Genomic DNA, 24348 nt, shown 5'->3' on the forward strand with positions numbered 1-24348 from the left:
AATTGAATCGTGAATGAAGTATTTATAACTTTATTTAATGGTACGAACAATCCTACCAGGTTTATGATGCTTATGGGTTGTCACTTCAATTAATTAAGGTCCATAAAAAAAGAAAAAAAATGTAAATAAAGAGACATTCAAGGGCCTTTTCTGACAAATACAATGTGAACTGGGCCGTAACCCATAATCCCCATATGCTAGTAACAATCAATTGGGCTGATTTACTTAGAATATGCAGCCTAAGAGGCCTGGCCACAATATATTGATCCAAAAAGAAAAAAGTAAAAACATAAATACATACAACATAAAGATATACGTACATAATTATGCGTACACACGCTCAGATAATATGATTCATACTCGTAGTTGTCAAGGAATACGCCACCCATTATGAATCAACCGCTATATAAAATAAAATATTCCATCGATTCAGCTGACGATTTACCCTCCTCCCCCACCCCCCCCCCCCCCCCCCCCCCCCCCCCCCCCTCTCTCTCTATTCCTCTCTCTGTTGTTGTTCACATTCCCTGTGGTTCTACAGTGTATTGATACATTTACAGTCGCCGTTGATCGCTCATTGGAATCATCCCATCATCGATTAACTAAGGTTCGTGGTTTTTCTTTTTCTTTTTGTTGTTTTTTATTTCCTTCTTTTTTTCACAAGTGAATGCACAATCTGGTTATGTTTCTTCTTCTTATTATTATTTTTGGCATGGAATTATATTTACTTCGTCTGCTCTTCGCTTGATTGTTGGTTGGTTGATTTTATTTTCTTTTTCCCCCTCCGGCTCTCCGATTAACAAGTTACGTTCCAGCCTTTTCTTCTTTAAAAAAAAAAATTAATTGTATGGATGGTGTATTATTTTTTCTTTTATCACTGTCTAAATTCTTGAGTTTACGATTTTTCCCAGCTATGGGCTTTGTTTTTCTTTACGTGAATTTGTTTAATTTTGAATTTTATTTTTTCTGATTTGATTTCATTTTTCCGTATGTTTGTTTTATTGTGCATGTCGTAGCGGTTGATTTTGATTATTAAATTTATTTTTTGGCCGTGTTGTCAATATATTTTTAATTGTGCTGTCTGTTGCCAGATTCTGTTCAACTGATAATAGATGGTGGTTTGGGTGATCTATATCTTGCTGAGATTGCTTGCTTGACGAGTTTCATTTCTGTAATTAAATTGTCTTGTTTTAGGAGTTGCCCATTTTCATTTTGCTCCTTTCGACCTAACTGGTTTTTAGGGCTTTTGTCCCGTGTCAGTCAGGATGTTATTATATTATTTGTTGTCACTAATTGTGGTGCGTGGTTATGATAACTTGATATGATACTAATATTGTTATATCTTGTCATTTTGACTATTCTCACAAATTGTGGTCATCACCATTTTTAATTGTTTCCTGCCCCTCACATATTCTGCTGAGAAGATGCTTTGAGGTAACTGTGTCTTTATTGATGATTGTTTTAAGTAGCTACTTAGTGCAACAATTTTCATGTTAGTATCATTTTTATTATGTCCCAAAAAATTAGGTTTAGATGTTTTCCAATATGCAGGCAGGGGTTGCTGGTTCCATATATGTATGGGAGATTTGGCCTATGATTTATAAAGAATCTCTACATGAAGCCTAATAATACAAACTTAGGCATTTTTGGTTACTTGAGCCTGTTTTTGGAACAATGACACCACATCATTTTTGTCCACCTCCTTTATCTAAAAATGAAAATGAATCGGCAAAGCACATGGATTGAGAGAACAAGTTGCAGGTGAGCTGTCTTGATTCTCAGTTCTCTCTCTCTGTTCCTCAAATAATTTCTTCTGGAACAAACCTCCTTATGTTTCATCAGTCAAGCTATGCTTACAGTTTGATTATCATAAAGAAGGTTTCTAATGCAGGGTTTTAGATGATGGCTAAGCATAGCTAGGATATGAACAGTGTATTCAGATCTTGGTTTTATGTGTCTTGTGTAGGCTTAGTCACATTTAACGTGTTAAAAAAATGTAGAAATTGCACTATGTCCTAGACACAGTTCGGGCGCATGCTTAGTGGATAGTTGCTTAGCCTTTCTAACATGAAGAATCTGAATCATGAATTGTATTGCAGGGACTTTTATGGTCTATCTGGATGACTGATGAACAGATCTTATTTTGATTTCTGCTGTTCCCTACAAAAGATTATTAGATTGACCTCTTCAGTTGCAATATCCAATTCAGCATTGAATTGGACAAGAAACAAGCGAATATAGGACTCATTGTTGCAGGACCCTTAATTTCCTTGCCTTGAGAGTGGAATTTACATGTACATCATTATGCTCCAACAAACTGACACCGACATCACTCTGAATTAATTCTAAGATTGCCAATAACCCTTCATGAACATTACCAGTCATATTTTGGTGTTCTGGGGGCTTTTTTGGTGTGAGACGCTGGCATATTTTGTGTCTTCATGATGGTGCATGTCAGACATATGGGAACAGGAATGCTAATAAATTAAAAGTTCTTCGTCTGGCTTTTGAAAATTATTTTGGCCAATTTCCTTAGTGGTAATGGGTAGCATGGAATTGGAGTACTAGGTTGGGTTGCAATTCTGGTTGTGCTGATCAAATCTACATGGTATGGTACGTGATGGAAGAGTTCAGCGTTGCCCTGGTCATTCTTTACATTCATCCGGGAGATTCATATGTAAATAATTGCACATTATGTATTTAATAAAGTCCTCTCTATCCCATCCTGGTCCAGTACGGAATGAACTTGTAATCATGGAATCTACTAGCGCCAGTTCCTTTTCCTTGGGTTCAGTTACACACTGGTTGTTTATCATTGTAGTTAACTCCGTTGAGGTACTGATGCTTAATCTGGAAGGTTATTGATTATGATCTTACTCAAATGTTGGCTGGGATTCAGCTTTTGAGTAAGAGAACGCTCAATAAAGTGGGCAGCGTAAGTTTAAGTGCATGGTCTGATGGCTATTTGCTATTACTATGTTCAGGGTATGGACTTATTTATAGCACATCAACATCATCAATTTAATAGTTAGATGGGGAAGCACAGCCGATATGCTGCACCAGAATGAATGCTGCTTATTCCTGCCTCGCATGTTACTGCAGCCTGATAATAGATGACAAATGTTGTAACTTGTACTAGTAAATGCTCAATGACTGATAGGAAATTAGTGGTGCACTGATTCATGGACAAGCTTCTGTTCTTGATAAGATGAAATTTTGATGCATGATGCCTTTATAAGCCTGAAATTTATTTGTGTTTCCCTGGCTGCATGGCTGGAAATGCAAGCACTATGATTTTGTTGATGAAGTTCTGTCCAATGAACTGAATGACTCTATCTCCCATTAATAGTTCTGGAATTTTCCTTGTTTTGGTCGAAACAGATGCCATCACTGAGGTACATATTTAGGCTGTTTATATGGTATTTTGCGTTTATTCAGTTCAGTGCTAGCTGTGACTTTTTATATTTCTCTTCTTTTGAAATCCTACCTTGTTCCTGGTACAATATGATCTAACTCACTGTTTGCTGCAGACAGCACGGTAGGTATGGGGAAGATTTTGTTTTTGGCTGTATAATTGTGAACATACTGCACTTTGTTTGAACTTGCTTGGATAATAGTTTAGTGAAAAATAATATTTGGACCAATGATCACAACTTGTTTTCCTTCTTAAGACATTAAACGTCATATTAGTGTTACTTAGTATCTGTTTTTGGAGTAAGATCTGATCTGCAAGTATAAATTTCATTCCTCCAAGGGCATACGGTCTTAGTATTCTGGTATTCAGCAGATGGAGAATGCATTTGTATGCAATTACCAATTCTAGTTACCATCTTTAATGGATCTACTCCTGCAAAGGTCATCACAAAAGGTTATTCATATAAGTATATTTCTTGTAGTTGTCTAGTATGTTCATTCGTAGCTTCATCTTATTACAGAGAGGAATGGACTGTGCAGTAAAACTATAATGCATTTGGTAGACATGATGATAGAAATCTTACTGTGAGGAGCCTCAAGCTTGCAAGATGTGAAATTTTAAGGTTTTTTCCGCTTATGATTACCATTCTGAATTACCTATCTTATTCAGGTCATAGGTTCCTGTTTGAATTTCAGGTGGTGTCTCAAAAGTTGTTTTTATTTCCACCCATCCTTTTTTGTACTTCTCATTTTTAATAAAGATGAGAAAGGAAACTGGATTTTTGTTAAGCTTGCATTTTTGAGTTAAACAATCCATTCTTCTAGTCTTGATAAAGTTGGACCTCCTTCAAATCATTATGGTGGTGATCCAATATAGCTGCAATTTTTTTGGGTTTCTTTGGAACTTTTTGCTGGTAGAGAGACCTGCTTCTGAGATAATTTGATCCCCCTGCAGGTTCCAGGCTGCTGAGTAAATTGGTTACCACAGATCAGCCAGCTATGGGGCATAGACACATGTTTAACACACCTCTGATTCATGAGACTGATGCTGATGAGGGATGGAATCATGCAGAGCAACCTTACTTGCCTATGGGTATATATTCAACTGTTTCAGTTGCATGCAGTGTTTTGGTTGCATGACTACTTTTTTGTTTGAAGCGGGTAACGAGCATTTGCTTTGCTATCGTTTTTTTTCATAATTGAACTGATTAAGAAGCCTTCTTAGGCTTCATGATCTGCTCGGAACCTCTTGCCCTTTTCTAGTCATTGTTAGCCTGTTTTGGCTTTAATTTGATCTCTTATAGAATCTTGTCACACAGATGACTAACTTCTGTCGGGATATTATCCTTTCATATATGCAATTTCTAGAGAACTTGAAGGATTGAGTGAGATGTTTGGGACTACAGTCCATCCTTGTGGCTGTTGGGTGACCCTTTTTGTTATGATGATGTACTCTTTAAGAGTTAGCGGAAAAAATGAATCTGCTCATGATGGAAAGTCATATACTAATTAGGTTGAAAATTTTACCCTAGTCTGAAATTGATGAATTATAGGGCAGTCAGTTAATAACAGAGGTTACGGCTCTATAAAAGTAACACTTCAATTATGCTTGGTAATGGTTTTCATAGCTTTTCTTTGTTTTCATAGCACTCTTATGCTCTTTTTCTGTTTTCTTTTTGTAGCAAGGTCTGGTGTTTCTGGAAGCAGTTCTCTTGTTCATCCTGTGGAGAATACGACCATTCAAGGTGGACCCTCGACTTCCCTGTGGAACCCTCCTCCTAGGTCGAGTGGATACTCTTCATCCACTCTTAATGCTCAATTGCCACATTATCAACCACAGGCTCCTACTCCATCTCATGATCCTTTTCCGCATCAACCTCCTGGTGGGAATTTCCATATGGTCCCAGATGCTTACTCCCATCACCCATCTTCGTCCAGCCTCAGTGGGCAAACAGTCCCTGGAGTAGATTGCAGTTTTTATAATCAAACAATGGGCAGTGGCAGGGGACCATACAAGCGCAAAAGCCCTGGAATCACTCTGCCATATGATAGGGGAATTACATGCAGATATTATGATGCTGGAAGTTCGTCGAATCAGTACTTACCTGCTGATGGGTTGCAGGAAAAGCGGAGTACAGAATCTCATCATATGCCTTGGGAGTATCCACCTGGTTACAGAGTTAATAGCCTCTCTATTGGTGGTGAAGGTATGCTGAGAAATGTGAGAAGTAGAGCTGGAATTCACATGGAACCCAATCTGGCTAGGACTCGTTTGCCAAGCAATTATTTGTATTGTTCTTTTTCTAGCCGATCCACTGATCAATCTAATTTGGTGGATTTCCGGGGGCAGGGATCAAATCCCCCAAGAAGGGAATGGGATCCTTCTCTTGTAGCTGGTCACGTGGTGAATTGTGACACAGGTATATTTTTGTTGATTTATTATGTTGTATAGCATAAACCAAATTTATAAGTTTGAAGTATCAGAGTCAAGGTTCCTTATTCGTGATCAGAACACCCTCAATGCACTAAACAGTTATGCTTATGGTTTGGCAGAGAGTGGGGTTTACAGCAATAATGCTATCTCAAATGGGAATCCTGTTCCTCAAAATGCTAACAACCACCAATCTGTCAGAGGGGTTAGAAGTGGTTATTGCCAAACATCTGTTCCATCTTTCGGGTCTTCGTCAAGCAACTTTCACACAGGACAGGTAGGTGCCTCTGATGAAGGGCTGCAAATGACTGCAGAAAGTTACCTTTCTAGACATCCACGGGTCTTTTCTACCACAAGATTGCGTAATGGTGAAAGGATTGGGAGAACTGCGATATTAAGGGACAGATATCGGTCAATTACTGAGCAGGCGAGCCTTCGTGATCGATTGACATCAGAGGTATGCACTATCTTAAAGGAAATCAGCTTATTTTCCTGCAAATGTTTCTGCTATGGAAAAGTAGGAGTAAACAGCTTTGACAGGGTAATTTTGTGGAGGCCATGTTAATTGAAGTCACGGGCATGTTGAATGCATGGAGATGTGGGTTAGCCTTTTGTCCTATCTGTGATTCATGCTTGAAATTCAAAGGACCTTTACTCTATATTGAATGCATGGAGATGTGGGTTAGCCTTTTATCCTCATCACAGTTGCCTGACAATCCCTTTTTAGTTTGTTGGAATTCATTTCAGTCAGTAATTTTGCCTTATAAAATTCCAATATTCTGGAACAAAAATTAGTAGAAGGGTAAAGGAAAAGCAAGAAACAGCAAAAGAGGTGGAAGAATAGCAGGGAAACTTTTCTGCTGCAAAACTATTTCTTGACTAAGTTTTATAATTCCTTGCGAGTTTATATCTTCTAAGTAAATCTGTGTCATCGAACTCATTTATTTAAAAATGCAATTTTTTCTTTTTTCCCCCTATCCCTGAGAACTGGTACTTATGGGGCAAGTATGCAAGTAGTGAAGGAAGGATCCTTCAATTTCACATTTATGCCAAAAACTGACTAGAACTATATTCAAAGATATCTCCGTAATTTGCAGTCTCTCATGTGGCTCTATTTCAGGGCCTCATGGTTGCAGACCGTCCTACATTTTATGAATCCAGAACTCTTTTTGATCACCACAGGGAGATGAGACTTGACGTAGACAATATGAGCTATGAGGTTACATCATGCTCCTTTTCCTAACATTTTTCTTCATTTGGCTTTGTCGAAAAACTTATGCTTCTCGTTACTACTATTATTTTTATATTTACGGTTTTCAAACCTTATATACTGAAACACAATTGGTGTGGGTGCAGGAGCTCCTTGTACTGGGAGAGAGGATTGGAAGTGTCAGCACCGGCTTATCTGATGGTTTAATTTCAAAATGCTTGACTGAGTCGATATACTGTTCATCGGACCAATCTCAAGATGATGGAAAATGTGTTATTTGTCTGGTGAGAGTCTCACACTGTCTGGCAACTTCTCTCTCTCTCTCTCTCTCTCACACACACACACACACACACAAGCGCATGTATATAAATGTACTTTGTCTTAATGAAAAATCAATAGAATGTTGCATATTACCTATTTCGTAGTTGAGTTTTAATAATTTACATGTGTGTGTATAGATGAGAATAATTCTGCATTTCTAACTTCAAATCCTAATTGGTGTTAACAGGAGGAATACAAGAACATGGACGATGTTGGGACTCTGAAATGTCGCCATGATTTTCATGTGGGCTGTATCCGAAAATGGTTATCAATGAAGAATTTGTGTCCAATCTGCAAGGCGTCGGCCATGGATGATGGTGTCAAGGAGAAATCTTCTGCTTAAGTTTTCCTATAATTTACCTGGACCTTTTTTGTAAAATATGTTGGAAAAATCCTCATAATGGATGACTGAGTTTTGAAACAAGATACTCTATTAATGTATTTTATTTTTTGGATCATGCAATTTACTTTTGCAGTTTACTCCACATGGTTTCGCGAGGGGGGCAGAAAACCTCATGTCAAAATTCAGAGAGCTGCTTAAGAAAAGCTTTGCCACAGATTAAGAGCTTGTTTAACTAAATTTATTTAAGTGATCTTACAAATTCAGACATTTTTAGATTTTGTTAAAATATTCTGAGGATAAGCTTTTTTATGTATTCATGCACAAAAAGTAAGATCATATAGTTTATAAGATGTTAATATTCATATTTTTATAATTAGTATGAAAAAAATTGAATAAGTTTATTAAGACTTTAAAAATACATCATATTTTTATAAACTTTTTAATTTCTATTTTTATAAAATTTACCAAATACATCATAACATGAAAATTTATACCTTTATTTTATATTGTATTTTTAATTTCTTTCCTCTACTATGTCGTCCCACCAACTATTTTCATTTTCAATTTGAAAATAGTATTTAAAATAAAAAAAAATTATATATTTGTATGCATTCTCATTAAAAATATATTAATTTAACATTATAATTTCATATAAAATATAATCTCTTTAATTAATTTAAATATATTATTATTTTCATACGATAATTTGTGTAAAATTGAAACACATAAATTTGATTGAAGAACAAAATTTGGTGCAAAATAAGGAAAGAGAAGTTGCATGCACTAAAAGCTCATCAAGCCCACAATTGCCATGTTAAGGACTCCAACTCTAAAATCTTGCGGCCCCAATTCATGGACTTCGTTTTAACCCTCTTTCACCAAAGAATGTTGGGCTATAAATACACATGTAAAACTATTTGGGGGCATTCCGAGAATTGAACTCGGGACCTCTCGCACCCTAAGCGAGAATCATACCACTAGACCAAATGCCCGATTTGTTTATTACAATTCGACTACATGCTCATCCTCTTGGTGGAACTTCTCCACATACAATTACTTGTAGGATTTAAAATGCTTGATAAACAAAAGTAGAAAATGATGTGAAATCATCACATAAGTAACTAAACATGAGGTTTTCCATATCCATAGTTAAAAAGTTGTGCATCAGATGTTGCCAAGAATCTTGTCTTTTTCAGCTTTTGCATGCCCAGAGTAGTCATTTAACATGTGAAGTACTTTGTGGAGAATAACTGATAAGGTTCCACAATTCTTCACTTCTTCATTCCTCCTTTATGTACTACCTCTACAACTACAGCCCCTCATCCCATCATCCTTCTATCTTCATACCCTAACCAACCACGCACACATCAGATGGCTGCAGAAAACTTTGAGGCCGTATGCCTGTTTGGGGCCATGGATTGCCTCTGGTTTAACCAAACTATTCTTTTCTCCAAACACTCCTTATCTCTTGGCCCCATCACACCCTTGCCCATCTCAGAATCACCAAGAAACTGCTCCCAAGAATCACAACTCCCACACCAAGAAACCTCATCTTTAGCTTCTGTAATAACTACTACGCATTCACAGGTAAGCAAAAACTATATATGCCCACTAATCCCTCTATGTAACTCTCATAAATCCCATCTCAATATTGTTGAATTACGTTGCTGTTTGTGATTATGACAATGTTTAAGGATGAGGCCGGCTGCAGCTTCTTTCAAGAAAGTGATCATGATAAGGATTCTGATCATGATTTGTCTTCACTACCAGTCTCAGCTCGAAAACAATCCGTTTCCTCAGCAGGGAGATTGCAGAAAAGCATGAGCTGCAAGAGCTTGGCGGAGCTTGAACTTGAGGAAGTAAAGGGTTTCATGGATTTGGGATTCACTTTCAAGAAAGAGAACATGAGCCAACGCGTGATGAACTTAGTCCCAGGATTGCAGAGGATCGAGTCATGTAATAAGACGTCTAAGGACAAAGATGATTCATCATGGGATGGGTTCGGATTCACCCATGATGATCATACTGATAATAATGTTGAAGAGAAAAATGAGACAATGATGATGATGATGAGGCCGTATTTGTCTGAAGCGTGGCTGATGAAAACACCTGATTCTCCATTACTCAACTTGAGAATTCCAAGAGTTTCTACTACTGAGGATATGAAGAAACATTTGAAGGATTGGGCTCGCACTGTTGCATCAGCCATTCACCAACAATCTTGACGTCACCTCCATTTTTCATCAATGTCTTCTCCAACACATCTTGGAAGGCGACAGTGATGTTTGTGATTAGGATGCCTTCAAACCTGATTGCTTTTCCTACTCCAAGTTCTCCTGCTTCTTTTATTTCAGATAATATACACAAAAATTGTTTCATTTATTTTATTTTAAAAAAAAAATTATACATGTGACCCGGATATATTAAATGGAATAAAAAATTCAACAAAATATGAAATAAAAAATCGAATCAGGCTAGAGAAATAAGGTATATGAAAATTTTTAGTACGAATCAAGTTTTGATCATAATCAAATAAATTCGTGGGGTAAATTACAACGGGCTACTTTAAAGTTTTTCATAATTACAATATTCTCTCGTTGTACGAAAACTTTTGGTATGAACTATTATCTAGCAAATACTTTCTTGTAACAATTCATTATAGACGGTATTTGTTAAACGGTCTTTAATTTCGGGGATATTCATAATTTTTCAAATAATGAAAAGATATTTGTAATTATAAGAGATATTGAGAAACCATGTTGTAATTTATTCTAAATTTGTGAGTATTATGTAGTCAAAACTTCGCTTCTTGGGCTACCATTATTTGTCTTTGATTAATTATTGGTATGGGCCTAACATTGGGCTGGACCGTGGACGGTATGATACAGAAAGACCAATGGGCTTGGCTGGACTAGTATTGGGCTTTCCAAAGTGATCCAGAGGCCTCAGTTAGTAATATGATCATTCACAAAGCACCCCCCTCATTATTTTCAGTGGTAAATTAAATATATGACTCAACTAATTATGAATTCATCAGTCAACTTTAACATTAAATAAATATATAATTACCTCTAATTTATTGTATATGCGGATTTAATTTTTAACGGACGGACAAGATTGCACCAACATCTTATAGACATTGGTGATTTTCAGTGGGTAGTGGGGCCCTTACCCATATATACGACTCTTGAAGGAGACATGATTATGGTAATATGATGTTAATTGAGATGATAACCATTAAATAGGAACACTCGCAAACAACAAAGTTAAAACACAAACTCCTTTGCGTGCTTATTACACCATTAATCCTACCATCAAAATTCTTGTCTTAATGCTTAATTATTAAATTTTCGTTTAAATATAGGAGTTGTGGATCACTGATTTATAATGTTCGATTTAGTACAATAAGATACCGTAAAACAAACATATTTTAGGCTGAGTTTGATGTCCCATAAATAAATTTGAGATCATGAATTCAAATCTTATCGAAGGTAGATTTTTTTTTTTTTTTTGAGTATTTATAAAATATTTAGAGTTATACGGATGTATTCATTAAATTAAAAAAAAAAAAGAAGTTTCTTTAATCATAAAACAAAACACTAATGTAGATTATTACACGACACCCACAAATATCACTTTTTTAATAATATTTTATTAATTATAAAGTTATGATGAAACCATAATTATTTCTGAAAAATTGGTGTAAAGATGAAAGCTCAAACTTTTAACTTAATTGGGCAATCGGAGTTTCTAGCTCACCAACATTATTACCCAAGCCTCACGATATTATTATGTCGACAATCAATAAAAAATTTAAAACTCATCAATAATTTTTATAGTATTTTTTAATACTAAATCAATTTAAATTAACAAAGGAATATATGTGGAAATTTTAATCCGCATCCGATTTTAGCCGAACATGAACTACTTATATAGCAAGTGTAATATATTATTTGATCGATATACAATTTAGAAAAAATGACCAATCACATAATAAGTATATTGATTTAATTTAATTAGGCAAAACCTGATTCGAGCAAAAAATTGATTACAATCATTCTTGTCGGATGTCAATATATAACAAAGACAATTATAATAATTTAACCAACACCAATTATTACAATAGAAGCAATACCTACTATTCACAGAGCATGAGTCCACTGCACTTGTCTTTTCATTTTCTGCATTTCACAGTTGAAAAAGTGGATGAATTCTTTTTTTTTTTTGAAGTCTATTATGTTTTCTATTTTAACTGTAATATATTAACATTACGTGTAAAAAAATTATATTATTTATTTTATTTAATTATTTTTATAAATATGATATATATATTTAAAATAAAATAAAAAATAGAATACGAATTAAACTAACAAATCCCTATAAAAGGGTCTTAAATTGCGGGTCCCGTTTAGGAAAACTTTGGTGAAGAGTGAAGAGCCATTGCACCTAACCTTAAATCATGCATCCATAGTAATACAAAAAGTAGTAAAGGCATGCTATTTATTGTCTGAATGTAATGGATAATTATTACCTATTCTTTTATTTATTAAAAATAAAACATATAATGATCATCTAACTATTTAGTGTACTAAATATCAATTAGACACGTCCTGTTGGCAATTAAATTTTTTGGTATTTTCATAATAAATACTCGTGACTTCTAATTTTTGTGTCCAAATTTTTATTTATCTAAAATCTATCACTTATTTAAAATTATAAATATTTTGGGTAAACTATAGCTACGGCCCTTGACTTTTGTCATAATTAAAAAAAATTATTTATTATTTAAAAAATTATAAATATTCCAATAGAATGAAAAATAATTATGTCGTCTTTAGACGTTGAGGTAGAAATTACTATTTTGTCCTTGTTAATATTTTTCTTTGAAAAATGTGAAAGAAAAATGAGGAAGAATAAAGTAAAAAAAATTTAAAAAATCTAAAAAATATATAAAATTATAATTTATAATATAAAAAAACATTTAAGATAGTTCACCAAAAAAAATTGAATAAAAACTTAATTGAGGTTAATAGAATGAATATGTTATTTGACAATTCAGGACAGTATCCATAATTTTTTAAATGATTGGTATAGATTTACTGTAATTATCCAAATATATACACGTACAGTACAGTCTCTATACCCCCTACTACGTGTATTTTTTTTTCAACAAAAGGACATTACTTATGGAGGTCTTACCATTACTCATCGGTTACACCAAAAATTAAGACAATAATTCCAACGCCTGTCCCTACGTAAAATCCAATTTCTTCAAATCCCAAATATACCCTTCCAATCTTCATATCCTTCCCGGTAAGAACACCACCACCAAAACTGCTCACGTCGGAACTGCAAGAATCTCTTTACCGCCGCTGGATCACCACGTGGTCTCCACATGTCTTCTCCTCTTCTCTCCCAACACCTCCCTTCACACTCACTCTCTCTTCTGATTTCCTCTGGTCTGCTTCTTGAACTTTTTGAGAAGAGAAACAAGCAAACACGGCCTTGTTCTCTGATTGGTTGCTCTGTATTGCAGCCATGATGTCACTTTCCGGCGGCTTTTCTTTTGGTTCGGTTTTCGTAGCGAGTTTTGTTTTGTTTTCCTTTTTTTCCGGTAATGCGTTGAGGGCGACGGAATTCGACTTCGGTTCGTTGACGCTCTCCAGCCTGAAGCTCCTCGGGGACGCCCACTTGAGCAACGGGAGTGTGAGGCTTACGCGAGATCTCGGTGTTCCGAACTCTGGTTCTGGAAAGGTTTTGTACTCAAAGCCCGTCAAATTCCGGCGGGCTGGGGTTCAGTCACCGGCTAGTTTCTCGACGTCATTCTCCTTCTCCGTTACGAATTTGAACCCCTCCTCCATTGGTGGGGGCTTGGCTTTTGTCATCTCGCCGGATGACGAGTTCGTCGGTGACGCCGGCGGGTTTTTGGGGATCATGGACGCGAAGGGAGCTCCAAAGGGTGTCGTCGCCGTGGAGTTTGACACTCTAATGGACGTTGAATTCAAGGACATAAACGGAAATCACGTGGGCTTGGATCTGAACTCAATGGTTTCTGCCGAGGTTGGTGATTTGGAAACTGTAAGTGTTGATTTGAAAAGCGGCAACCTGGTCAATTCATGGGTTGATTATTCCGGGCCAGGTCGGGCTATCAAAGTTTACGTATCGTATTCGAATTTGAAGCCCGAAGAGCCCATTATATCAGCCACTTTCGATCTTGATGACTACATAATGAACGATGTCATGTTTGTTGGGTTCTCAGGGTCTACTCAAGGGAGCACAGAAATTCACACCATACACTGGTGGAATTTTAGCTCGTCTTTTGATGAAAATCCGAGTCATAATCCGGTGTCTCCGTCGGGATCACCGCCGGCGGGGGGTATTCTGATGAACCCAACGGCGGACACAGCCTACCTGGCACCACCCTCTCTCGCCCCTGAGGCTGACAACAGAAGTTCCACGTCGCACGGAAAGGAAAGTAGTGGGAATTGTCACAACCAGTTATGCAGAAAAGGTGCCGGCACCGTCGTCGGAGTGGTAATCGCCAGTGCGTTTTTCGTTGCACTTTGTGCTCTGGCATTTATATGGGCGTACCATAAGAAATCCAAGAATGACAAAAACTCGGAGACTTTGGCTTATGATGTGATCAAAATGCCGAAAGAATTCAGCTATAAGGAGCTAAAATTTGCTACCAAAGGATTCGATTCCAATCGGATCATTGGGAACGGAGCGTTTGGGACGGTTTATAAGGGCAACTTGCCAGCCACCGGCGACACTGTGGCCGTGAAGAGGTGTAGTCATAGCGGACAGGGGAAGGCAGAGTTCTTGTCCGAATTGTCGATAATTGGATCCCTTAGACATAGAAACCTAGTTAGGCTTCAAGGTTGGTGCCATGAGAAAGGTGAAATTCTCTTAGTTTATGATTTGATGTCAAATGGGAGTCTAGACAAGGCATTGTTCGAGTCGAGGACGGTATTGCCATGGCCTCATAGGCGAAAGATTTTGCTAGGTGTGGCATCGGCTTTAGCGTATTTGCATCAAGAATGTGAAAATCAAGTGATTCACAGAGACATCAAGACCAGCAACATTATGTTAGATGAAGGGTTCAATGCAAGATTAGGAGATTTCGGGCTAGCAAGGCAAATAGAGCACGACAAATCCCCCGATGCCACGGTGGCCGCAGGCACAATGGGCTACTTAGCTCCCGAGTACTTGTTAACCGGTCGGGCCACTGATAAAACCGACGTGTTCAGCTATGGGGCGGTTGTGCTGGAGGTGGCGAGCGGGCGAAGGCCGATTGAGAAGGAGTTCTCGGGCGTCGGGGTGAGTACTAATTTAGTGGAATGGGTGTGGAGTTTGCATAGGGAAGAGAGGTTGATGATGGCGGCTGATCCAAGACTTAGGAATGAGTTCGATGAGGGGGAGATGAGGAAGGTCCTATTGGTTGGGCTGGCTTGCTCGAACCCTGACCCCATGGCTAGACCCACGATGCGGGGTGTGGTCCAAATGCTGGTGGGGGAGTCCGAAATCCCTATTGTCCCGAGAGCCAAGCCAACTATGAATTTCAGCACATCTCAGCTCCTAATGACCCTGCAAGACAGCGTCTCCGACTTGAATGGCATGATCACAATCTCCACCACCTCGTCGGAATCCAGTCTCTATGCCGCCGCAGGCGGCGGTCCAGACTTCGTATAAACAAAACTCCAATTTTGCTATGAGATTCTCGCACCCGGATTATATGTTTTTATTTATTACGACATATATATTCATTGATTTATAATTCTATGCATGTAACACGAATAACTTACATGCCTATGTACTAAATAAACATCTTCTTGCGACAACATGGAATCCTAAATTCTAAATAATCAACTCCTCCCCCATCTCAATTAGAGGAATTTTAACTCAAATCAAATTTGATCAAATTTAAATTAATTATATAGTAAGTATAAAATACTTATTGTATAATTGATATATAATACTAGTGATCAATCACATAATAAATATGATATTTTAACCACGTAATTTGCTTGGCTGAATCAAGCCTAATTTGATAAAAAATTTCTGAATGACAGTTGATAATGCGAGAAAAAAGAGGTGAATGATTATTATAGTTATGGAGAGGGGGACAAATGGAAATGGTGTATGGTAGTCATTTTCTTGCAATCAGTTGTTCTGCGGTTGCTTTCACACGTAACATGTGTTTTAGAGTACAAGTCTGGTAAAGTGTGAGAGAGTAGAATAATTGGCAGAAAGAGAAACATGTTTATTTATTAGCAGGTATTATTGGACTTTTCTACGGTTTTCTGCTTTGGATTTTACTGTAAAAGGTGCCCATTTTTTTGTGGGCTTTTCCACTTTGCTTTGCATCTACTGCAAAAGATTCTTGTGCATACGTTTCAGAGTATAGATGATCTGTTTACTAATTATAATTCACAATAAATAAGTATAGATGATATGGTAACCTTGTCATATATATGAAATTACTAAAATATTATCGTTCGAAACTTCGAAAAACCCAACCAATCAGGATCTCTAATTTATGGTTGGTTGATGTCGTAACTTCGAAAAATTCAACCTATCGGGATCTCTAGTTTAAGATCGGGTGATATCATGACTCCAATAGATTGTTCGACTAATTACGAATTCAAGATAATTGATGAAACACATCAATTAATATGACGTGTTTGATGATGTCGTCACTAATTTGACCGTTGGATCTATTATGAGTTCAGAGCTACCAATAAAACATGCGGATTGATGTGATAAGTTCAAGTGAACACCAACTACAAATAGCCTACTCGTACAAATGCCAGGTAAGCAAGTGAGAAACGTATTGCTTATCATGAGTTTTACATCGGAACGATCTTTACTTATGTATTGGAGGACTATAACTGGGGTTTTATCCAAATTATTCCCGGATCGTACTTTATGAATGCACGACCTAGGATCGAAGCTCGAATTCTTTCATGACTTAGAAGCACAAGTTGCCTCCAAAGTCATACTTGTATATAGCACATTCGATTTATGTGTACAACACATAATTAAAATAATTATGGTATAAATATAAATAATTTTAAAAGAGAGTATTTGGAGCATAGGAAAGAGATAAAATAAATACCTCTTAAAAAAATAATTTTTATTATTTAAAAATATGAAAGTTGATATATAAAAAAATAAATAAAAAATAGTTTAGCGCGATGTATAATGTAAATATGGATATTTGAGGGAGTGGAGTGCACATGCACACAAGTTCCATCAAGAATCTTGTCCCATGCACTCCCGTACATAGAGAGCTGACTGCAGAGCAAGTGATCTGGGATGTGCTGATTGTTTTTTGGACTTTTTGCCTTTGCCTCCATTCCCTAACTCATAATTAACCCACTTTATTATCACACTCACAATCTTTAATCATTATTCTTTTTAATTATAATTCACTCACAATTTTTAATAATTATTCTTTTTAATTATAATTCAACGTCATGTCCCTTGTCACTCCATCTCCCTTTTATTTAAATTAATTTTGTTTCATAATTCATAATATTTAAACGGTGATGTAAACGAGTCGAGTCGAGCGCAATACATTATTATTAAAAAAAATTTAAATTATTGTCGAGTTGGAAAATTATTTTCTAGCATGGTTTGATATTAATCGAATCAAGTTCAAATAAATTTTAGATCAGACAAGAGTCAAGCTCGACTAGTTTGATATTTTAAAAATATTATTATTTTTTTTGCTAATCGAATCAAACAGGAGAGCAGGGTGAAAATTTTTATGCAAGTTTGATTCATTAATTGATATACTTGGGCTTGGGCTGCATAAGTTTTAGTGTGTTGTTTGGGCTTAAACGGCGGAATTGGGTTAATTCGTAAATAAGAGAAAATGGATGGTCTAATTAGAAATTTTGGTCTCTGCTACCGAGCTACAAGAAACACTCGTCAAAGTAAAGACCCTGGCCTACACACTCTCGCAATAATCTTCAATTTCTCGCGTTGCGGATCTTTCAATTTATCTACTTCTTTTTTCTATTTAAAATTTCTCAAGAAAAAAGGTGCGATGGATTACGAACCAGATGCTGAGTTCGATCGTGTGCCTCCGTCGTTTGATCGTATGGTATTTATTTATTTATTTGTTTCCGTTTTCTTTGGATCTAATTTCAGTTGTATCTTGATTTTGCTAGATCTGTTCTGTTCTCGAGTGGATTTTAGTTGTTTTATTCGTTTGATCTAGGGTTTTGTGAAAATGTTATAGATGGACGATTGATGCTGTGTTTTTTTTTTTTTTTGTTTTTTGCATGCATTTGATTTTCTGAAGGAAAAGGTTTTATATTTATCGATAATCAGCTGGAATCTGATTGCTTCGTGGTGTGGTTTTATTTGCTGGATTTAGATTGGATTTTTATTTCACCTTATCATTTGTTCTAGTTAAGGCTATTCCTGGAACCTGGATTTTTTTGAGGAAAAGGGTAAAGAAGATTTATTCTGCATTTGCTTCTGATGTAAACTGCTAAGAAATTAATCAAAGTAATGTGTTTGTGAGAAATATCGATTTTCTATAGAAGAAAATGGAGCTATTCTTTCAAGAGTTTAGTATAATACTTTCACTATGTTTATAACAAATGGGCTTTTTTACTGTCTGTGTTGCTCAGAGGAATAAAACAATGATTTCTGAGATTTATGTATTTAACGACTATGGAGAGACTCCTGAGCTAATATGCCCTCACTCTTTGGACTTGCATATTCCGATGACCCCTTTACATGTGTTAGTTTGCCATTGTCGTGGAGAATTCGAGATTGCAAAATTGAGCTCTTTAGCCGACAGAAATTTCTCAATAGTGAATTTAGCTTATTTCCTTTGGTTGACTGAATGGAATGGATAGAGTGGTCATTTTTATGTTCTTAAGCAAATATTGAATCAATTTCAGAGTTAATTGTAGTTCAATACCCTCATATATGGATGTTGATCCAGAGTTTATCATCAATAGTTCTGCTCTAGTCTTATTTATTTAATACGCCTATAATTCTTTTCCATAAGTTTGTTACGACATTCTTTTTTAAGGAAGAGGCTAGACATGCTTTGGCTTGAGTTCTTCATGCTATAATCTATTACACAAATCATTCATCTTCAGTTTAATCTGAACAACGGTGGTTATATAACTGATCCTTCCTGTGGCTGGTTGCTACACTACGATTTATTATTTTTCATCTTCTGGATTAACAGAAAAATGTGGTCCGGGGTGCTGAAGCCCAAGGATTCAACCCTGGATTGATTGTCTTGCTTCTTGTTGGGGGACTGATCTTGCTATTCCTTGTGGGAAATTACGTGTTGTACGTTTATGCCCAAAAGACTCTTCCTCCAAAGAAAAAGAAGCCCGTCTCAAAGAAGAAGATGAAGAGGGAAAGACTGAAGCAAGGGGTCTCAGCGCCAGGAGAATAGATTAGTGATGGGTTGTTCCCCTTACAGATTGAGCTGCTGTTTTTCAAATACTTCGTGTTCTCTGAACTTTATCAGGAATCTTTGCAGCACTTGATGTTTAGAGCCTGCCCTGTTGTTTTGCTAGCTGACTGAAAAAACCTGCGGTTTGTTTCTTACAGGGTAACTAGGTCTTTGTTTGAGAATCAGACAATTATATATCTTTTTTAATTTGAAGTCATTCTAACATGATTGTCTTTTGAGTTGCAATTTGAGGCTCATGGTTTCTATACCAAGTCTTAAGCAGTTTGAGGCTCTGAAACAAGACTTCTATAGCTTGAAATGAGGCATCCAATCCAAACAATAGTCGTTGAGCTATAACTGACTTTGACAGGTGAACTGTTTGAGCTCGCTATCCCCAGAAAGATTAGTTAAGTTGCATATAAACCTAAGTAGCAATAGAAAGAACAACATAAACACCTTAAAAGAGTAACAGAATAGCAACAATCTGAATGATAAACTTGGCAATTCCAGTTATTAAGAACAGTTGATGTATCTGTATCCTATACTCGGATGCATAAAATTTACTTGTATGCACGTTTTCGAACTACATAATAACTATATTGTCAACCTCAGCAATCAGATAATATTACAGAAATGCAGTCGGACAGAAACTCTTGGCAACATAACATTAATTATTGCTAATTAGGCCACACGGCCCATGGTCTGTCCCCCTGGTGGAATCATGACCATCACGGCTTTACCCATGAATCCAGGATGAGGAAGCCTCCTACGCAGCTCACGAGCTTCCTGACAAAGCGCACACGGATGGCAGAAGACATGGGTAGCAAGGTCACAGGCGGTTTCACAGTGTTCGTTCTGAACCTCGTCCATCCCACAGCCCCCACAACACCCAAAGGATCTCACGAGTTCCTCACAGTTTCCCTGTTGTAACCATCAAATTCCCAGTAGCTCAGACTTCTTTACAATAGTATTGCATCTCACGTAAATTATATGAGACACATGCAAAATTATATGAACATAGCTAACCTCAAGGTTAAAGTTACGTCGGATGGCTGTCCGGGTGGGATAAGAGAACCAGGGCGCAAGGCAGTTCCAGCCAAAAAAGCAGCTTCCGATCACGTAAAGCCCAGTGTAAGGCAAGCACTGATTAGCAAATATACCAGGCGCATATCCAAGCCTCTCAACATTGCTTCCGTGGAGCACACAGGGTGCCACAGCACCCAGTAAACCTGCTCAACATCACAACTATCAAACACCAAAAGAAGACAGCCTACATACCACCATTCGTACAGTACTCCGATCCCATGGGAAATTCTAATCAAGACTGCGTTTGTTCATACCGGAAAATTATAAGATAAGTGTAATACACTTATAGTGTAATTGTTGAAAGTAATCAATTACATGGTGAGTGTAATACACTTGCTATGGAATTGATTTGAAAGTAACCAAAGGAATTTTCTGGAAAATTGCTACAGTCTTCGTGATGAAGCTATTCTAACTGAAAATTTCATCCAATACATAAACCAATGTAATTATATACTGCAAGTTCTTCATCATCATAACCAGGCAAAAAACTGTACATTACAATCCCAGATATAAATCAATTATCTGGATTGCGTTTTCAGCATAACAAACATCAAGAATTAGTAAACAAGTCCAATATCCGAAATGTAAATGGATTGAGACCCCCAAACATGCCACTAGGCAATCGAAGACCTGAGGCATCAAAATCGAATCTTGATTTTCTACCTGAGAAAAAGGAATTCACGGAAGGAAAAAAAAAATGAAAAACTCACAAACTTCGAGATCACTGCTGTAGAACTCATCATTCCTTCCAAGACAAGAGAAGACGCGGGAGTGCCATTGGGACCTCTGCGTCAGGGGCTCCCGGTGCATCACGGGCTCCCCCACCGGAAGCCCATTCGCAGTCCATCCCACCGGCACCGCCGGAGGAGGAGGAGGCGGAGGTCCACCGTTCTTGGCGGTGCTGGTACCAGTACTGGTGGAGGATTTCGTTTCATGCTTTATCCCTGCTTCTTTTTCTTGCTTTGGTAAAAAGGGATTTGATTCCTCATAATTCGCCATTCTTGAAATAAAAAATAGATATATAAAAGTTCAGAAAATGTGGGAATGTGGTTATATATATATACATATATTTGTAGGAAATATCAAAGACGAAATAGAGAGATGGGCTTTCTTGATAGGCGCTCTCTCTCGCCTCCCAGATTGTCATATGCTGACTCTTGTAATTTATTACTATTTTGTTTATTGGTTTGTTTTTTTCATTACTATTTAATTCGAATGACAAAGCCTTGTGGCGGACCGCAGAATTTTCTTAGTCACAGATAACACAGATTAGAACCCGTTAACTTTGGAAATTACACTGTCTTTACCAGAATCACACCTTTTTGTAATAATATCAAGAAATGGTGTTTTCCAATTAACAAATACAGTTTTATGTTCGAGCTCAAAAGAGTGTTGGAAAATCAGCTTGGTACTTGAATAATAATAGTAACAATGTAGTTTATGGGCTAAATGTAAAAGGGTCATTTCTGTTTTTAAAATTTTTTAATTTCTTGAAATGAGAGAATTATGGAGAGATAATTATTTATAAGACAAATTGCAATAATTACAAAGAAAAAGGAAAATCCAGAATCCAGTATATAACATAAATTTTTGTGTAATAAAATGCAAAACAGAGCTGTTGAATGATTACAGTCCCCTACATATATATGGCTTGCAATAAACATTACACTATAAATCACAAAGACAAGATATCTGAATCTGCATCTTCATCCAAACTAGTCACAGTACAACATTACAGAGCCCTTTCATCAAACCTCAATTTTCTTTCCCTGAAACGAAAACCCCATCAAAAAACAAGAATTCATCAGACCAAGCAGTAGCTAGTAATCGGGGTAGCAGCAAGTAAACAAGAGTTGTTCTTACATTCGGTCTGTCATTGCGGAGTTTGGATCTCCGACGGGCCATGCTGGTCTGGTAATGGATTCTGGGCCGGGGACCGGCCCGATTCGGTGGTGGAATGTAGCTGTGGGTCTCTGGACCTCTGTAATCAATGTCGTAAATCTCTGTCCCCATATTTTTTGCATGCAATCTCCCTGCAAAACCACCATATATCATAACATATTTTTCGATAATCAAGCATGATCTCGTGTAATAAAATGAAGCCAAGAAACATAAGGGGGTCGAGAATAACCTATTGAGAAGGCCGGCACGGCGACGAGGAGGAGGAGGAGGAGGAGAAGTAGAGTGCCAATGCAACTGTTCTTCATCTCCATAGCATTCGAAATTGAAGTTGCAGGAATTAAGAAACTAAATTTTTGTTTCTTTAGTTGTCTGAATCCGAGAGAGATGAGATTGGGGGAAGAAGTAGAGCTAGCCAAGGTAAGGTAGTGTTTGGGGAGAGGGTTTGGCAATTCAAAGTGTCGCCATCCGCACAGCAATTGATTGCAAGGACGACCTGACTGGTATGGTGCTGCTTAGTTGTAACATTTAAGTAGAGAGATCACCGCTTTGTAGAGTGTTTGGATGTAGCCAAATCCAAGGAAACGGAAATTATTAGTAAGGGCTATTAGTGGCCAAATTAAACATGACAACAAACAAGTCATATATAGTGTGATATATATACATATATAATCATATTTTTCAACATTATTCTTTAGAAAATTCTCTTACATCTTGTGGGGAAGTGAAGTCAGCCGTCATGAGTACATTCTTAGCCCAAGTGAATGATATATAGTCTTTTGCATATCATCTTAGACATGTATGAATATTAATTGCAACCTCTGCAATGTTAACTTAAATAGGTGAGGCTGCATGCTTACTACCCTTTATGTATTTTTGATATGAATGCAGATTTCAAGAATTAAAAAGAAATGGATTGGGATATGGACAGTCCCATGTGTGTATTATTGGAATTTGGAATGGTCTTAGAGGAGGGACATCAAAAAACATTTAGGAGACACCTACACTCTACACACCACCCCCTTTGGCTCCACTTCACTACACAAAAGCCTATCTTAGAATTCCTGCCTAATAAACGCCACCACATTATGGACCTTTTCTGCCCATCATCATTCACTTGTGTGGTGTTCTTGGAATTTACTGCAACTTGTGGTCACCTTTGTAATTCTTTTTTCCCAAAATTCACTATAAAATACGCATCCAAATCCCATCAAAATTATGATAAAATCGTAATTGCTTCCATAAAAAATTAGAGAATAAATTGAGTTGCAAACATCATAAATTTGTTGTGACCACTTATAGTTGGGATATTTAATGCATGCACTGCAACAAATATATGCATAAATAGTTACTCTTCCATGTCTGGATATAAACTTATATAAAATTTATTACACACCTTCATAATCTAACACAAAAACACACTTCATAGGAATTTTTGTCGAATATATACATTTAGAATTCTTTGATTTTTCCTCAGAAAATCACCAAATGAAGTGTTACAATAATTTGAATATGAAAGAGGGCAGGAGACGATGACAGAATTTGTGAAATATCAAATTGAAATATTTCCCCGACAACGTAATAAGAATAAGGGGTCAAATGAAAGTAACGTCATATTTCTGTATGAAATGGCCCCCAGTTATAAAAGGCATTGATTGGATGGATATGTCTTGTTTCAAGGATATTCATTCATCCTCTTTTTAACTTTATAATTTTAAGCTAACAATCAAATTTCAAATAATTATATTTATTCCAACTATTTATAAATTACTCCTATTTATTTTATAATTAAAAAAATCATTCTTAAAGTTTAAAAGTAAATACAATTCATATAATAATATTAATATTTTTGGGGTAGATTTATAGTATTTTAAAAAATAAAGGTGGTTTGTGTAAATGATATTAATATTTTTAATAGGTTTATATATAATTATTTAAAAGAAAAGAGTGACTTTTATAAACAAATCATAATTATCCCATAAAATTTTGCCTCAAATATTCTGACTCCATTTTTCAATTTGTTTTATTTGCTTTTTTAGAAAATTGATGGTATTGGGTGTTTTTTTTTTTTTTACTTCTTTTTGGGCTTTTCCGGAACGGGCCTGCAATTGCTAATTTTAGGAGATGGGCCGTTTATAAGTTTATTTATTTATATTATAAATTAATAGTATTTTCATGATTATTTCCTTTTCCTTTTTTTTTCTTTTGTG

The 24348-nt window shown here is 36.5% G+C and overlaps 6 protein-coding genes and 1 non-coding gene across 14 annotated transcripts; 4 read left to right on the forward strand and 3 right to left on the reverse strand.

Annotated features, from left to right (window-relative positions):
- On the forward strand, positions 461 to 7839 carry LOC105161389 (E3 ubiquitin-protein ligase MBR2). Of its 7 annotated transcripts, none has more exons than XM_011079057.2 (9): positions 462 to 607; positions 2100 to 3395; positions 3936 to 4037; positions 4370 to 4507; positions 5097 to 5834; positions 5968 to 6302; positions 6966 to 7064; positions 7202 to 7339; positions 7564 to 7839. In XM_011079057.2, exons 4-9 carry the CDS (start codon positions 4414 to 4416, stop codon positions 7717 to 7719), a joined length of 1560 nt encoding a protein of 519 aa, XP_011077359.1. In that variant the 5' UTR covers positions 462 to 607; positions 2100 to 3395; positions 3936 to 4037; positions 4370 to 4413; the 3' UTR covers positions 7720 to 7839. The 7 variants fall into 7 exon arrangements, with proteins under 7 accessions (XP_020549467.1, XP_011077360.1, XP_011077359.1 ...); XM_011079056.2 differs by lacking the exon at positions 3936 to 4037 and having other exon boundaries at positions 2100 to 2835; positions 2985 to 3395; XM_011079055.2 differs by lacking the exon at positions 3936 to 4037 and adding an exon at positions 1552 to 1761 and having other exon boundaries at positions 469 to 607.
- On the reverse strand, positions 8640 to 8711 carry TRNAP-AGG. Its single transcript has one exon. It is a non-coding gene; the product is annotated as a tRNA-Pro (tRNA).
- On the forward strand, positions 8966 to 10097 carry LOC105161392. Its single transcript, XM_011079059.2, has 2 exons — positions 8966 to 9306; positions 9414 to 10097. The coding sequence occupies exons 1-2, from the start codon at positions 9091 to 9093 to the stop codon at positions 9942 to 9944; spliced, it is 747 nt and encodes a 248-aa protein (XP_011077361.1). The 5' UTR covers positions 8966 to 9090; the 3' UTR covers positions 9945 to 10097.
- LOC105161393 (L-type lectin-domain containing receptor kinase VIII.1) lies at positions 12905 to 15560 on the forward strand. The gene has a single exon (XM_011079060.2). It carries the CDS (start codon positions 13258 to 13260, stop codon positions 15409 to 15411), a length of 2154 nt encoding a protein of 717 aa, XP_011077362.1. The 5' UTR covers positions 12905 to 13257; the 3' UTR covers positions 15412 to 15560.
- Positions 17653 to 19378, forward strand: LOC105161394 (DNA-binding protein S1FA-like). 2 transcript variants are annotated; one of them, XM_011079063.2, is made up of 2 exons: positions 17653 to 17825; positions 18938 to 19378. In XM_011079063.2, the coding sequence occupies exons 1-2, from the start codon at positions 17790 to 17792 to the stop codon at positions 19151 to 19153; spliced, it is 252 nt and encodes an 83-aa protein (XP_011077365.1). In that variant the 5' UTR covers positions 17653 to 17789; the 3' UTR covers positions 19154 to 19378. The 2 variants fall into 2 exon arrangements, with proteins under 2 accessions (XP_011077365.1, XP_011077363.1); XM_011079061.2 differs by having other exon boundaries at positions 17672 to 17830.
- Positions 19646 to 21398, reverse strand: LOC105161395 (cell number regulator 8). Its single transcript, XM_011079064.2, has 3 exons — positions 20950 to 21398; positions 20180 to 20382; positions 19646 to 20074 (listed from the first exon to the last, which is right to left on the reverse strand). Exons 1-3 carry the CDS (start codon positions 21236 to 21238, stop codon positions 19835 to 19837), a joined length of 732 nt encoding a protein of 243 aa, XP_011077366.1. The 5' UTR covers positions 21239 to 21398; the 3' UTR covers positions 19646 to 19834.
- LOC105161396 lies at positions 21794 to 22725 on the reverse strand. The gene is made up of 3 exons (XM_011079065.2): positions 22371 to 22725; positions 22103 to 22272; positions 21794 to 22008 (listed from the first exon to the last, which is right to left on the reverse strand). Exons 1-3 carry the CDS (start codon positions 22450 to 22452, stop codon positions 21988 to 21990), a joined length of 273 nt encoding a protein of 90 aa, XP_011077367.1. The 5' UTR covers positions 22453 to 22725; the 3' UTR covers positions 21794 to 21987.

The sequence above is a fragment of the Sesamum indicum genome, linkage group LG5, assembly GCF_000512975.1.
Source record: "Sesamum indicum cultivar Zhongzhi No. 13 linkage group LG5, S_indicum_v1.0, whole genome shotgun sequence".
NCBI classification, from domain to species: Eukaryota; Viridiplantae; Streptophyta; class Magnoliopsida; order Lamiales; family Pedaliaceae; genus Sesamum; species Sesamum indicum.